At 39.4% G+C, this 12,669-nt stretch overlaps 1 protein-coding gene across 1 annotated transcript; it reads left to right on the top strand.

Moving 5' to 3' along the window:
* The first annotated feature begins 228 nt into the window (after positions 1-228).
* On the top strand, positions 229-9,068 carry FKBP14 (FKBP prolyl isomerase 14). The gene is made up of 4 exons (XM_070424502.1): positions 229-582; positions 2,402-2,553; positions 5,751-5,878; positions 6,350-9,068. The coding sequence occupies exons 1-4, from the start codon at positions 386-388 to the stop codon at positions 6,506-6,508; spliced, it is 636 nt and encodes a 211-aa protein (XP_070280603.1). The 5' UTR covers positions 229-385; the 3' UTR covers positions 6,509-9,068.
* The last annotated feature ends 3,601 nt before the right edge of the window (positions 9,069-12,669 follow it).

Below are 12,669 nucleotides of genomic sequence, written 5' to 3'. Positions count from 1 at the left end.
GAAATTCCTCCATCTGCCGGGCTCTAGGACCACTCCAGGTGGGTGGCCGCCGGGCGACACCCGCTCCGGAGGGCTGTAAATTACCCTCTTGCAACGTCATTGGCTGAGAGGCATCTGAAGGACAGCACTGCCAGCCAATGGGAGGCCGTCATTCTCCGACGAGCACGTAGTCAGAGCCACTCCGGCTCGGGGTTTGGGTTTAACCCTTTAGAGGCGAGGTCGCAGTGCGTGGGAAAGTTGCGGGTAGTAGACGTGCCACGTCTGCTGGGAAGGGAGAGTCATGAACTTGCCCGAGGCCGTCGCCCTTGAGCCATCAGCTACATCCTTAACTCTATGAGGTCCGGGGTCCTCCCTCTGTGTTTGTAGGAACTTCTGCTCCAGCGACATGAGGCTCTTCTTGTGGAACTCGGTCCTGGCGCTGTTGGTCACTTCCCTGAGTGGGGCGCTGATCCCCGAGCCAGAAGTGAAGGTCGAAGTGCTCCAGAAGCCGTTCATCTGCCATCGCAAGACCAAGGGGGGCGACTTGATGTTGGTCCACTACGAAGGCTACTTAGAAAAGGATGGCTCTTTATTTCACTCCACGTAAGTCATTCGACCCCGCAGGTAAAGCCAGTGAGAACCCGCCCACCTACCCCAGCCCCTGGGCAGGAAAGCTAGCCTGTACCAAGTTTTACCATATTTTTAAAACACTGAAATGTGTTTATGTAAGGAGATCTTTGCAGGTCTTGTTGGAAACATGTTGTCAAGATAAAGAAGGACCACTTATTATTATAAAATAATTTTTATGATTACAAAAATTGGACCTAGAGTCTTCCATGTCTCAGAACCAAAAACCTAGGTGGACTACGGTGATAGTCATGGGCCACTTTTCAGCGGTTTGCTACTAACGTCTGGTAACTGCTGAGGGCCCTGTGGTCGTGCAGCCTCCGTGAAAATGGCCAGGAACTGCCTGCCCTGAGAATGATGAAGTGCCATAAATGGACCCGTTTATAAGGCATGTTTGCCATTTCTAGAACCATAGCCTATGTGGTAAATAAACAGAAGCTGAAATCCCTTTGCCGTGACAAGAAGTGTACCTAAACTGCAGTCTGCTGGGTGGTAGATTCTTTTTTCCTTTTTTTCTCTACCCTTACCAGATTTTCTACAATTGGAACAAAAGTTCCTTTGATCGTGGGAGAAATGGAGGAAAAGAGGAAGGAATAGCCTTTATCTAGACTTAATGATCATGGTACCCTTGAAACCTAGTAGGGTGACTTCCCTTCTCACCTACAAGATACACTTGCATAGAAGAACACTTTCCTTATTGTGCCAAAAGGGAGCTAACTGGGACTCAGACACTTCTCAGCCTTCAATCCCTCCAGTAGCTCCACAGCTTGGTTTTCTTGGGCTGGCCTTCCTGTAGCTCATCAGCCAGGATATCTTGACCATTCTCTTCTTCCTCCGTCCTTGGGGGGCCATTCCTCCAGGCTTCCCTGCACACCCCACAGTAGACCCCTGCGGAGAGAGGTGGGCCAGGGTCTGAGCCGGGATAAAGGGTGGGGGAGGTGGAAGAGCAGCCTTTTCCAGCTATCAGGGCCGTCAGCAGGCTGTACATAAGGAAAGTTTGTAGGCAGGTGAGAAGATGCGATGCTCCTGACCCTCAGTGTCTGTGTGGGTATGGACCCATAAATTCTCCCTAGCCCTTCTCCTCCTCCCCAAACCACCCACTTTTAACTATTGTTCTCCCTCTTCTGCACCTGGGACAGCATCACTTTGTGGTTAAGACCTTGAACTTTGTAGTTAAGTCAGATACTGGCACTCTTAACCGCAGTTTCCTCATCTGTACCACAGGGGAAAAGGGTCCTTACCCCGTATGATCACTGTTAGAATTAAAAGAAGAAGAGTATTTAGGGTAATGCCTGGTATGTGGTAAGTGCTAAAATAATGGTTGATATTTTTAAGCCCTGGCCAGGTAGCTCAGTTGGTTAGAGCATCTTCCTGATACACCGAGGCTGAGGGTTAGATCCCCGGTCAGGGCACATACAACAAGCAACCAATGAATTCATAAATAAGTGGAACAACAAATTTCGCTGTCTCTCTTTCTCTCTCTCTCAAAAAAACAAATAAAACAGTAACACATTTTAAAAATAATAATTGTTTATTGTTTTTATTATTATGCCATCTGTACTTCTCTAGCTAAGTCAACAGTGTGAAATTTGCATCAAGAAATTTGGGCAAAAAAAAAAAAGAAATTTGGGCAGTGAATTGAATTATATTATAAAGTTGACAAGTGTGTGTGTGTGTGTGTGTGTGTGTGGCTGTTTTCATTAATTTCCAAATTTAATCACTATGGGTGGGGAAAATGTACTACAGCAATAACAAAGTTACTAAAATGTTCTAACGGGTTTTCTTTCTATTGTAGCCACAAACATAACAATGGTCAGCCCATTTGGTTTACCCTGGGCATCCTGGAGGCTCTCAAAGGTTGGGACCAGGGCTTGAAGGGAATGTGTGTGGGAGAGAAGAGAAAGCTCGTCATTCCTCCTGCCCTGGGCTATGGGAAAGAAGGAAAAGGTAATAACAATTCTACATTTTTCTATAGCATAGAGTTCTTTCTAAATTAGGAGACAGAAGTTGGTGTAAATACTATGTTTTTTTCCCCTCTAGAAGTAAACAAAATCTGTATCTCTTTGGGAAATATAATTATGTCTTGATTATTATTTGAAATGGCCAATTAAAGCCATAATATCTAATGGTCAACTGAGCTAACAATGAAAAAAGGTTCTGGAAGCTTCAACTCCATTATTCACATTGTTCACAATCGGATGGCTTCTTTTGTGTATGTGTGTGTGGTACAGAATTCATAACATAACATTTACCATTTCACCATTTTAATGCCATTCAGTGGCATTAAGTACATTCACGTTGTGGTGCAAATATCACCGCTGTCCGTCTCCAGAACTTTTTCATCCTCCCCAACTGAAACTCGCCAATTTATTTTAACAATGCAAAAGGACAGATCACTCAACATACGTGGGTTGGTGAGTTGGACCTTTAAAAGATAGGTTTTTAAGGCATTACATGCAATACTAGATGTGGGCAGTATGTGATACTCAACTGAAGTTTCCCACAACAAAACTTATACATTTTTTAATGATTTGACTTAGAAAACTAATGAAGTGACATGAAATGAGTTTAGTAGAACAGAAGCAAGTGTGCTCGCTGGCCCAGGGCAGGCACCTACACCTGTGGTTTGAGTGGGAACCTGTGCGGCTTTCTAAAGGCTGCTTACAGGAGGCCAGAAGATGTTTCAAGCATAGGATGTGCACGTAGCCGATAATCCCTTTATTGCAATCTAACCTAAGGGAATAAACAGGAATCAGAAGAAAGATTTGTGAACAGCAATGTCCATTCCTGTGTTTTTCTAATGGCAAAAAATATTGGAACGAACTTAAATGTATAATGGGAAGGGTTTAGTGAAATAAAATATGGCCCAGTTACTTAAAAATGGCATTTCAAAGCTTAAAAAAATATATCCAAAATGTGTATGATTTCATTACATATGAAAGTAGAAAATAAAGCTATAGAATATGTTATACTATGATAGTATTAGAAAAAATTTTATACACATACAATGTGAATCACAAAGAAATAAAAAGAATGTTAACAGTGGGGCTGAGAATTATTTGTATTTCTGGTTCTACCGCTTCCAAATCCTCTGCAATGGGCACATACTACCTACATAATGAAGAAAAAAAAAAAAAGTAATCATTAGAATAAAATGAAGACCCACTCTGAGGTAATAGGAATATAGACTTCGCAATAACCTTAGGTCTAAACCATTTACAAAGTGGGAACCCTAGTTCCAGTTTCCTGGGAAGAACGTAGGGGTCATACGTGAAGCATTGTATATTCTAAAATGGGACTTGAACTTGCTGTATAAATCTTATGCATAGAATGGGATGTACTAACAAATTAATTCCTTGTTTTAATAATCCTCTTGAGAAAATCAAGTATCTAGAAAATGTTTCTCTGATGTTCAAATGTATTCTTTCACCTTCCTGTATCTTTATCTTCTCATCTTTAATATTTATACATATAGCATTAGTCCATTACTCTTTCACCACCCTGCATTTAACTCACTTTCACTTTATAACAAGTAGAGATCTAAATAGGAGTCATTTCCTTCTGACGAGCTCCATGAAACTAACTCTGTGAATATGTACTAACGCTAGTTCTGTAGTCTTGTAGCACCTCGTTTGCATGCGGCCTTCCGGTTTTCCCGACGACCTAGTGCATGCCCCTTCTCTGTCTAGATCTGCAAGGTAAGGCTTCAGCATGCAGCATGAGTTTCGTTCCTTCAGCACTTATAAATGCCCTTTCGTGGAAATATGTGGGATGGGGAGACTAAGAAGTATTTGTAGTGTTTACCAAGACCTGTATGTTAAATATAGTTATTAGGAAACAGTTGAACAAATTGTCTCTACTTCCCAAAAAAAAATTTTTTTTAAGGTCCCTGGGACTTTAACAATGCTCTTCTCACTTTTAAAGCTTTTCATCTCCCTTGTCAGCAATGTGTTTTAATTTATCCCCTTTCCTGAAATCTCTTCCATATATGTGCAATGTCCTAACTTTCTGAAATTGCTAATCCTTTCTGAATTGTTCTTTTAAATTTTTATTTTAGAGAGAAAGAGGGAGGGAAAGGGATAGAGAGAAACATTGACGAGAGAGAATGCTGCCTCCTACATGCCCCTCACTATCGATTGGGGAGAGTGAGCCCCCAACCCAGCCATGTGCCCTGACCGTGAATTGAACCTGTGATCTCTTGGTTCATGGGTCAACACCCAACCACTGAGCCACACTGGCCAGGCTTGAATTGTTTTTAAAGCCTGTAAGAGGATTACATCTTAGTAAAATATATTGAGAGTTTACCATTTATCAAGCAAAATGTTAAGTATTTTGCATGGACTTACCTTCCTTCATCTTCCCAACAGACTCTGGAGGTGGGCATTTCGTCATTTGTGTTTTACAGATGGGGAAACTGAGGCTTAGAGAGAGGCAGAAGTAAGCTGCAAACCTAGATAGTATGATGCCAGAGCTCACCCGATTATAAACCGCCTCCAGTGGCAGAAATGGCAGTGTGATATATATTTCTAGGTCAGGACTTTCTGACTCAAGTTAGTAAATCACTTGTGCTATAATTAACTCTGAAATATAGAAAGCACTTTAAGTCATTTTTGACTTATAATATGTAATACCTTAATTACATTTGAAATTTTAATACCCCAGGCCAGTGGTCGGCAAACTGCGGCTCTCGAGCCACATGTGGCTCTTTGGCCTCTTGAGTGTGGCTCTTCCACAAAATATCATGTGCGGGCATGCACGTACAGTGTGATTGAAACTTCGTGGCCCATGCACAGAAGTCGGTATTTTGTGGAAGAGCCACACTCAAGGGGCCAAAGAGCCGCAGTTTGCCGACCACTGCCCCAGGCCATTAGGCATGTGTGTGTGTGCATGTGTGTGTACGTAAAAACAATTTCTAATTGCAAAACCAAAATCAGACTGCTTTTGATCTATTAATTTGGATTATTTCTTCTTTATTCTATTTGTTTGAGTCAAATATGATTATAATGGAAATTAATATGTGATAATCTTAGGAGGGCTCTTCATTTAATTCAATTAAAAGAATATTTTGTCCAGTACCATAAATTTTCTATCATCAAAATTTGGGATCTTTTAAATATCACTGAACCCCCCCACTCCTCATTTAGGTAAAATACCCCCAGAGAGCACACTGATATTTAACATCGACCTCCTGGAGATTCGAAATGGACCAAGATCCCATGAATCATTCCAAGAAATGGATCTTAATGACGACTGGAAACTCTCCAAAGATGAGGTGACCATTCCCTCCTCCTACTCTCTCTTTCTTCCTTTCTTTCAGCTCACTTTTTTAGAAATATGTTTTTAAAGAAAATTTATTTTTAATTTGGGTAAAATGTTATTTATAAAACTTCTTAAAGTGCCTATGCTTTGAAAATGGGTTTTTTCATAGGAAATCGTTGTTTTGGAAAGAGATATATTGAGACTTTTAAAACACCATTTATTCTTTTGCTTTTTTCTCTCTCTCCCCAATGTATAAATAAGGTTGTCTATTTTGTCTTGACTTAAGTTTTTGAAAGATCCATTTTGCCAAGACAATTCCCATTTCGGAGTTACTGTATAAGAAACATAGCTATCCTGAGAAATAGTTGCCATAAAGCAGTTGTTGTATATCATTAAATGAGCTACCAGTCCAGTCTGTGATATTGATTGACTCCATGCAGGTATCTTACAAGTAAGAAGTATTAACGAGACCATTATTTTGTAGGTTAAAGTGTATTTGAAGAAGGAGTTTGAAAAGCACGGTGCGGTAGTGAATGAAAGTCATCATGATGTTTTGGTGGAGGATATTTTTGATAAAGAAGATGAAGACAAGGATGGATTTATATCTGCCAGAGAATTTACATATAAACATGATGAGTTATAGAGATACATCTGCCCCTTTTATATAGCAGCCATCTTTAAAGAGCGGGCAACCGTCTTTAAAGAAAGTCTTATTTTTTAACATTGTTTTATTCTGTTCTTGCTTTGTTTTTTTAAATTTTTTATATATTTTTTTTCTGAATGTTATTTAAAGAACCCCTTAGGGTTTCTGAGTACCCATTTCTTTCTGGTGAATTACTGGGAAGAAAAAATGTTTTTATCTTTGAATAAGGAGAATTCTGGACCATTTTCTACTTTCACCTATGAAGTCTTATTTGTAACTTTAAAATATTACAATGGGGACCTTGCCCAACAGAAGAGCAAGTATAGCACAAATCAGCACCCTCTGTTTCTGCTTCCCCCCATTTTCACTAAGTTAGATACTGACATTTGCAAATCTTTTGCAATAACCCAAAGCTTACTATTTTCATGTTATAATGGAAGTGTTATCTGCCTTTGAGTCTCTGCTTGAAGCAACAGGAAGATGGTTGTTGAACTTTACTTGTTAACAGTTACTGCTTTACTGAGGAGATGTGCAATGCTGAAGTGATGGACAAGTTAATGGCTTATAAGTGTGTATACATTGAACATTCTGCCCAGAACTTAAGCTATAGTATAAGGCTTGGTTCCTGATTGCTACTGACTTATCATGATAAATAGAACAAATTATTTATGTTTGTTTCTTCCTAATAAAATGTGTCAAAATATTGTAGATGAGGTAGAAAGTTGTATTTAGTCTGTGCGTACTTTTTAAGGCTAACCAATTATCCTTTCTGGTTTTTAAAGTAATAGTCTATAACTAGTGTATTATACTACAGTAACATTATGTCATGATTTGTTAATCAATCAAAATTTTCCCATTTCTGCCCCATCAGAAAATAAGGCAGACCCACAGTAGCTGCTATTGAATAAGGTCTATCCTGGGTCAAAAGTTTGATAATTTTATTATGTTCTCTTCAATTGGCTTTTATCCTCAATACTTTAAAAAGTGTCCAAATCCCCATTTATTAAGAATAGTCTTTAGCCCTGGCCCGTGTGGCTCAGTTGGTTGGGTGACATCCTATGCACCAAGAGGTCACTGGTTTGATTCCCCATCAGGGCATATGCTTGAGTTGTGGGCTCAATCCCCAGTAGGGGGCATGCAGGAGGCAGCCCATTGATGTTTCTCATTGATCAATGTCTCACTCTCTCCCTTCCTATCTCTCTAAAAAAAATCAATAAAAAAAGTCTTACCATTTACAAAGTGATCTCAAATGTATCACTGACTTTAACTCTCATGGATCTGAAGTCCATAAAAAAAGCTGGTAGATTTTACCTATTTTATAGGTGAGGAAAGGCATTAAACCTTGAGCATTGAAAGCAATAGTTCATATTGAACGTTGGATACTGGAGAAAGTGATGTGGGTGGGTGTTTTTTTTTGTTTAATGGTGGTAGTTATCACTGTTGTTTTGTGGGTTGTTGTTTTTGTTTTTGTTAATCCTCACCCGAGGATTAATTTTAATCATTTTTTAAAAATATTTTTTTTTATTGATTTCATAGAGGAAGAGAGAGGGAGAGAGAGATAGAAACATCAATGATGAGAGAGAATCATTGATAGGCTGCCTCCTGCATGCCCCCCATTGGGGACTGAGCCCGCAACTGGGCATGTGCCCCTGACTGGAATCAAACCTGGGACCCTTCAGTTTGCAGGTCGATGCTCTATCCACTTTGCCATACCAGCTAGGGCTAATTTTAATCTTAATTAAAATTAAAAGATTGATTTTTCCATTGATCTTTTAGAGAGAGTGGAAGAGAGCGGGAAAGACAGAGAGAAACATTGATGTGAGAGAAACACATTGATTGGTTGTCTCCTGCACATGCCCTGACCAGGGCCCGGGCCAGGGAGGAGCCTGCAACCAAGGCACATGCCCTTGACTGGAATCAAACCCGGGGCCTTTTGGTCCACAGGCTGATGCTCTAGCCACTGACCCAAACCGGTAGGGCTATCACTGTTGCTTTGGTTTGGGATTTTATTGTGTGTCATTGTGTGTTATGATGACTAATGCCTGAGTAAATTAGTGCTATAAATTACCATATGTAATTAAATGAAGTGCTGGGGTGCTGTAAAAATAACAAGGAAATGATTTCTGGATGAGATGGGAGACAAGCTATTTGAAACTTTCTTTGTGGAAATGAATTTGTATTTCTCATTGTATTCATGATACAGGATATTGCTTACCTCTGTTCTGCTACTTGGATATCAGCTGCTCTCTCCTCACTGCATTGAGTGCATGGGTGATTTCTCAGAGTTGTATAGAAACTACAAAAAGAGAAAAGAGAACTTGGTGCAATGTTATGGAAAAAAATACATTTTCCTACCTTTTTATTTAAAAAGTGAAGTATCATTGTATTAATAACCCTACTAGATGGGAGAAAAGAGCCTTGACTTCCCACAAATTATTCTTCTGTGTTATTTTTTTTTCAGGATTACCTATCACCCACTTCTTTAGAAGAATATACAGTCAAGAGATTTTGGAAAAAGTAAAACTGTTATCTTTAAAATATAGAGATGCATATACGTGTATGCATGTGCATATTTGTGTGTATACATAGTGTACTATATGCCATGTAGAAATCATATACTGCACACACCTAAAGTATTCTACTGAAGTCAGTTATTGAAATGCTCTATCTAGTACATGATTTCCCCTCTGAAATTTTGTCTTTCAATTTAGCGTGAAGTTATAATTTAGGTTGAATTTCCTAGTGGTTCTCTAGGTAAAACCAACAGTAATCTTTTCCACTGCTTCAGCTTGAGGTTTATCAAAGGGACCAAGTGGCTGGCTTTGACACAGTCCGTAGGTGATGGCTGAGGGACAGGGGAGAAGCACTTGGAGGTTCCTGGAGGTCCCGGGCCCTCTGTCTGTGGGCTCCTGTGTTTGCAGGCTCTTTGTGTCCCTGGGCTGCTAGGGAAGCCTCTGGGATGCCGTGACTTCAGTGAGGACAGGGCAGCCAATGATCTTCAGAGCCAACCCGAGGACCTGTGCGCTAGACGAATGTCTGTTTTATTTTATGACCTAAAGACAAATGACCTGAGATGTTTACTGAGGCTTTCGTAAAAAAAAAAAAAAAAAAAAAATCTGGAGTAAGGCAAATGCTGTCCCTTGGTTTCTAGTAACAGCTGACGTATATCCCACTTGGGAATTTCTGGGCATTTACAAGTCACGTCATTAACTTACTGGTAAAATCCCACACTGCAGCAGCTCAAGATAATGTCCTCTTTGGTAAACAGTTGCAGGAAAAACAATCAATGTAAAGTGAGGTAGTGAGGGACAGTTTTCATTAATCTAAAGAATGAAGAAAGGGTCGGGGGGCCCACTGGGGCTTAATTCCAATTTCTTTTTTTTAAAAAAATATATTTTATTGATTTTTTACAGAGAAGAAGGGAGAGGGATAGAGAGCCAGAAACATCGATGAGAGAGATCGATCAGCTGCCTCCTGCACACCCCCCAGTGGGGATGTGCCCGCAACCAAGGTACATGCCCTTGACCGGAATCGAACCTGGGACCCCTGAGTCCGCAGGCTGACGCTCTATCCACTGAGCCAAACCGGTTCGGCTAATCCCAATTTCTTACAGCATTTTCTCATTCATTTGTTGCAGTCACTGGTGGACTGCATTTTATGTTAATATAACTCTAAGTCTAGTTCTTTCTTTCTTTTTTTTTTAACCTCTGGTTAGAAACTGGGAACATTATGACATTCAGCCACATCTTTCTATTGTGCTCACACCTGCTGGTATTCTGTTGGAGACATTCTAGATTTTTAAAAAGTGGTTCTTAAATTTCTAGCTAAGTTTAATTAAATGGGTAATTATACTTGTGTAGAATAACCATGAAGAGTAGTACAAATACAGGGGATTTGCTTTAAAATAAGAGACAGCACTTTACTTGTGGAAAAAGAGGGAAGAACCTAAAAGGCTCTTGCAATGGAATCACCTTTTAATTACCAAATCCCCACAGCATAATAGTTCTAGGCTTTCTCTGGAGTCAGAAATTTCATACATCCTATCAATAGGTGGAATCATTATTTAGTCACTCATAGAAAGTCCATCTTTATTTAATTCCTAGAGCAATTTAGACAGACTTTTGTTTCCTTCTTTCCAGAATTAAAAAATAGCCTGGGCCAGTGTGGCTCAGTTGGTTGGATGTCTACTGTTGCACCAGGAGGTTGCTGGCTTGATCCCTGGTAGGGGACGTGCAGAAGGCAGCTGATCTATGTCTCCCTCTCACACAGATGTTTCTCTCTCCCTCTCCCTTCCGCTCTCTCTAACAATCAATAAACTATTCTTTAAAAAAGGATCATATTATTTAAAAAAAAGAATTGGAGAATAACTAATAGTAACTTCTGTTTAAAGTCATATATTATCTCAAGTTAGCAGTGGTATTAAAATTGCAGATATAAGAGGCTCAACTTTGTCAATTCTAGATAAGGTTTCATCTATTAAAATGATCCTCAGGCCTGGCTGGCATAGCTCAATGGTTGAGTGTCAACCTATGAACCAGGGGGTCATGATTCAATTCTCGGTCAGGGCACATGCCCAAGTTCTGGGCTCCATCCCCAGTGTGGGATGTGTAGGAGGCAGCCAATCAATGATTCTCTCTTATTATTGATGTTTCTATCTCTCTCTTCCTCTCTGAAATCAATAAAGCTACATAAAAAACAACAACACAGTGTACATAGCATAAGGTGGACCATTTCCATACAGGTAAACTAGGAAAAAAAACATAGGTGGAAATTCCCAAAGGTCATCATAGAATCCCCTGGCCTGTTCTTTGATAGTCACAAGATGAACAATCAGCAATTCCCCTTTAAATTATCTGTACAGTTGACTGGAGCCATCAATGGCTCCTAAAGGCAGAGCAGTGAGGGTGATGCATACATAATAATTTTTTAAAAAACTAGGTTCAGAAGACTGATTAACTGTTATTTGAAATGAAATGGGAACTATTGAAATGACACATTTGAATAATTGAATTTAGAAACCCATCACCTAAATATAATGGTTAGGATTTTACACTTTTTGCCAAAATAAAATTTATGGTTGTCTAAATTAGCAATCTCCAAGGGGCTTGATGGATCATTTGAATTCTAAAAAAAATTTTAAAATAGATTTTGATATTTATAATCTCTCCGTGTTGTTTATACTCAATATGGGCAATAATTCTGTAGATTGATTTGAGGGCATTCTAAAGGTTTGTTTCTATGGTAACCAATTCAGAAGACTAGCCTCCTAAACATGGTTGTCATGGAATTAAGGCAGGTGGTTGACTAATCTTGACTAATACTCTTCTTTCCCATCTTTTAATGGCTTTTCTGTTAATCCTTTTCTTTGGTTCTCATAAGATTATATACAAGAAAAGCCAATTACACAGGCCTTCTTACTCATATATGAGTGTCTCATTCATACATTGCCTGTCATTCATTCCCATGAGATTTTTCCAATGACAGATCTTTTTCTTCCTGTTACAATTATACACTCAAAGAAGCACTAAGAGGAAAATACCTCTATAAGCAATGTGCTAAAGGTATTCCTCAATTACACATGTCCTTCAAGCTCCTCAAAATCAGCATAGGGTTCTTTAGACAATAATACTGGTTAGAAGACAAGGCAAAATTATCATCAATAATATTTTTAATTGGTCTAGGTTTGGGTAACCTTTATTTATGATCATTTTTTAAAACTTGTCTACATTTCCTAATATGCTAGATCAAAGTATTTATCTCTGCATAATTCTTATGTTATCTTAATGGCAACATATAATATACAAATACATTATTTCTATACTTACTTTTCTTTTTTTTAAAAAATATATTTTATTTATTTTTTACAGAGAGGAAGGGAGAGAGATAGAGGGTTAGAAACATTGATGAGAGAGAAACATCAATCAGCTGCCTCCTGCACGCCCCCCACTGGGAATGTGCCCGCAACCAAGGTACATGCCCTTGACCAGAATCGAACCCGGGACCCTTCAGTCTGCAGGCCGATGCTCTATCCACTGAGCCAAACTGGTTAGGGCTATACTTACTTTTCTTGTTTGCCTCTGACTTCTTGAGAGGAGAGGCTATAATATGCCCTTTTCATCTTTGCAGCAATAGTGTAATTCCTAGTATAGGTGTTTGATCAT

Source organism: Myotis yumanensis, unplaced genomic scaffold (genome assembly GCF_028538775.1).
Source record: "Myotis yumanensis isolate MYYU_CA2020_CCGP unplaced genomic scaffold, mMyoYum1.0.hap1 SCAF_9, whole genome shotgun sequence".
NCBI lineage: Eukaryota > Metazoa > Chordata > Mammalia > Chiroptera > Vespertilionidae > Myotis > Myotis yumanensis.
Note: the sequence above shows the minus strand (reverse complement) of the source record. Positions and strands in the feature narration are given on the sequence as shown.

Coding starts and splice junctions, on each gene's coding strand:
- FKBP14 (XM_070424502.1), top strand. CDS start 386: ATGAGGCTCTTCTTGTGGAACTCGGTCCTGGCGCTGTTGGTCACTTCC. Junction 583..2,401: donor GGCTCTTTATTTCACTCCAC/GTAAGTCATTCG, acceptor TTTCTATTGTAG/CCACAAACATAACAATGGTC. Junction 5,879..6,349: donor GGAAACTCTCCAAAGATGAG/GTGACCATTCCC, acceptor ATTATTTTGTAG/GTTAAAGTGTATTTGAAGAA.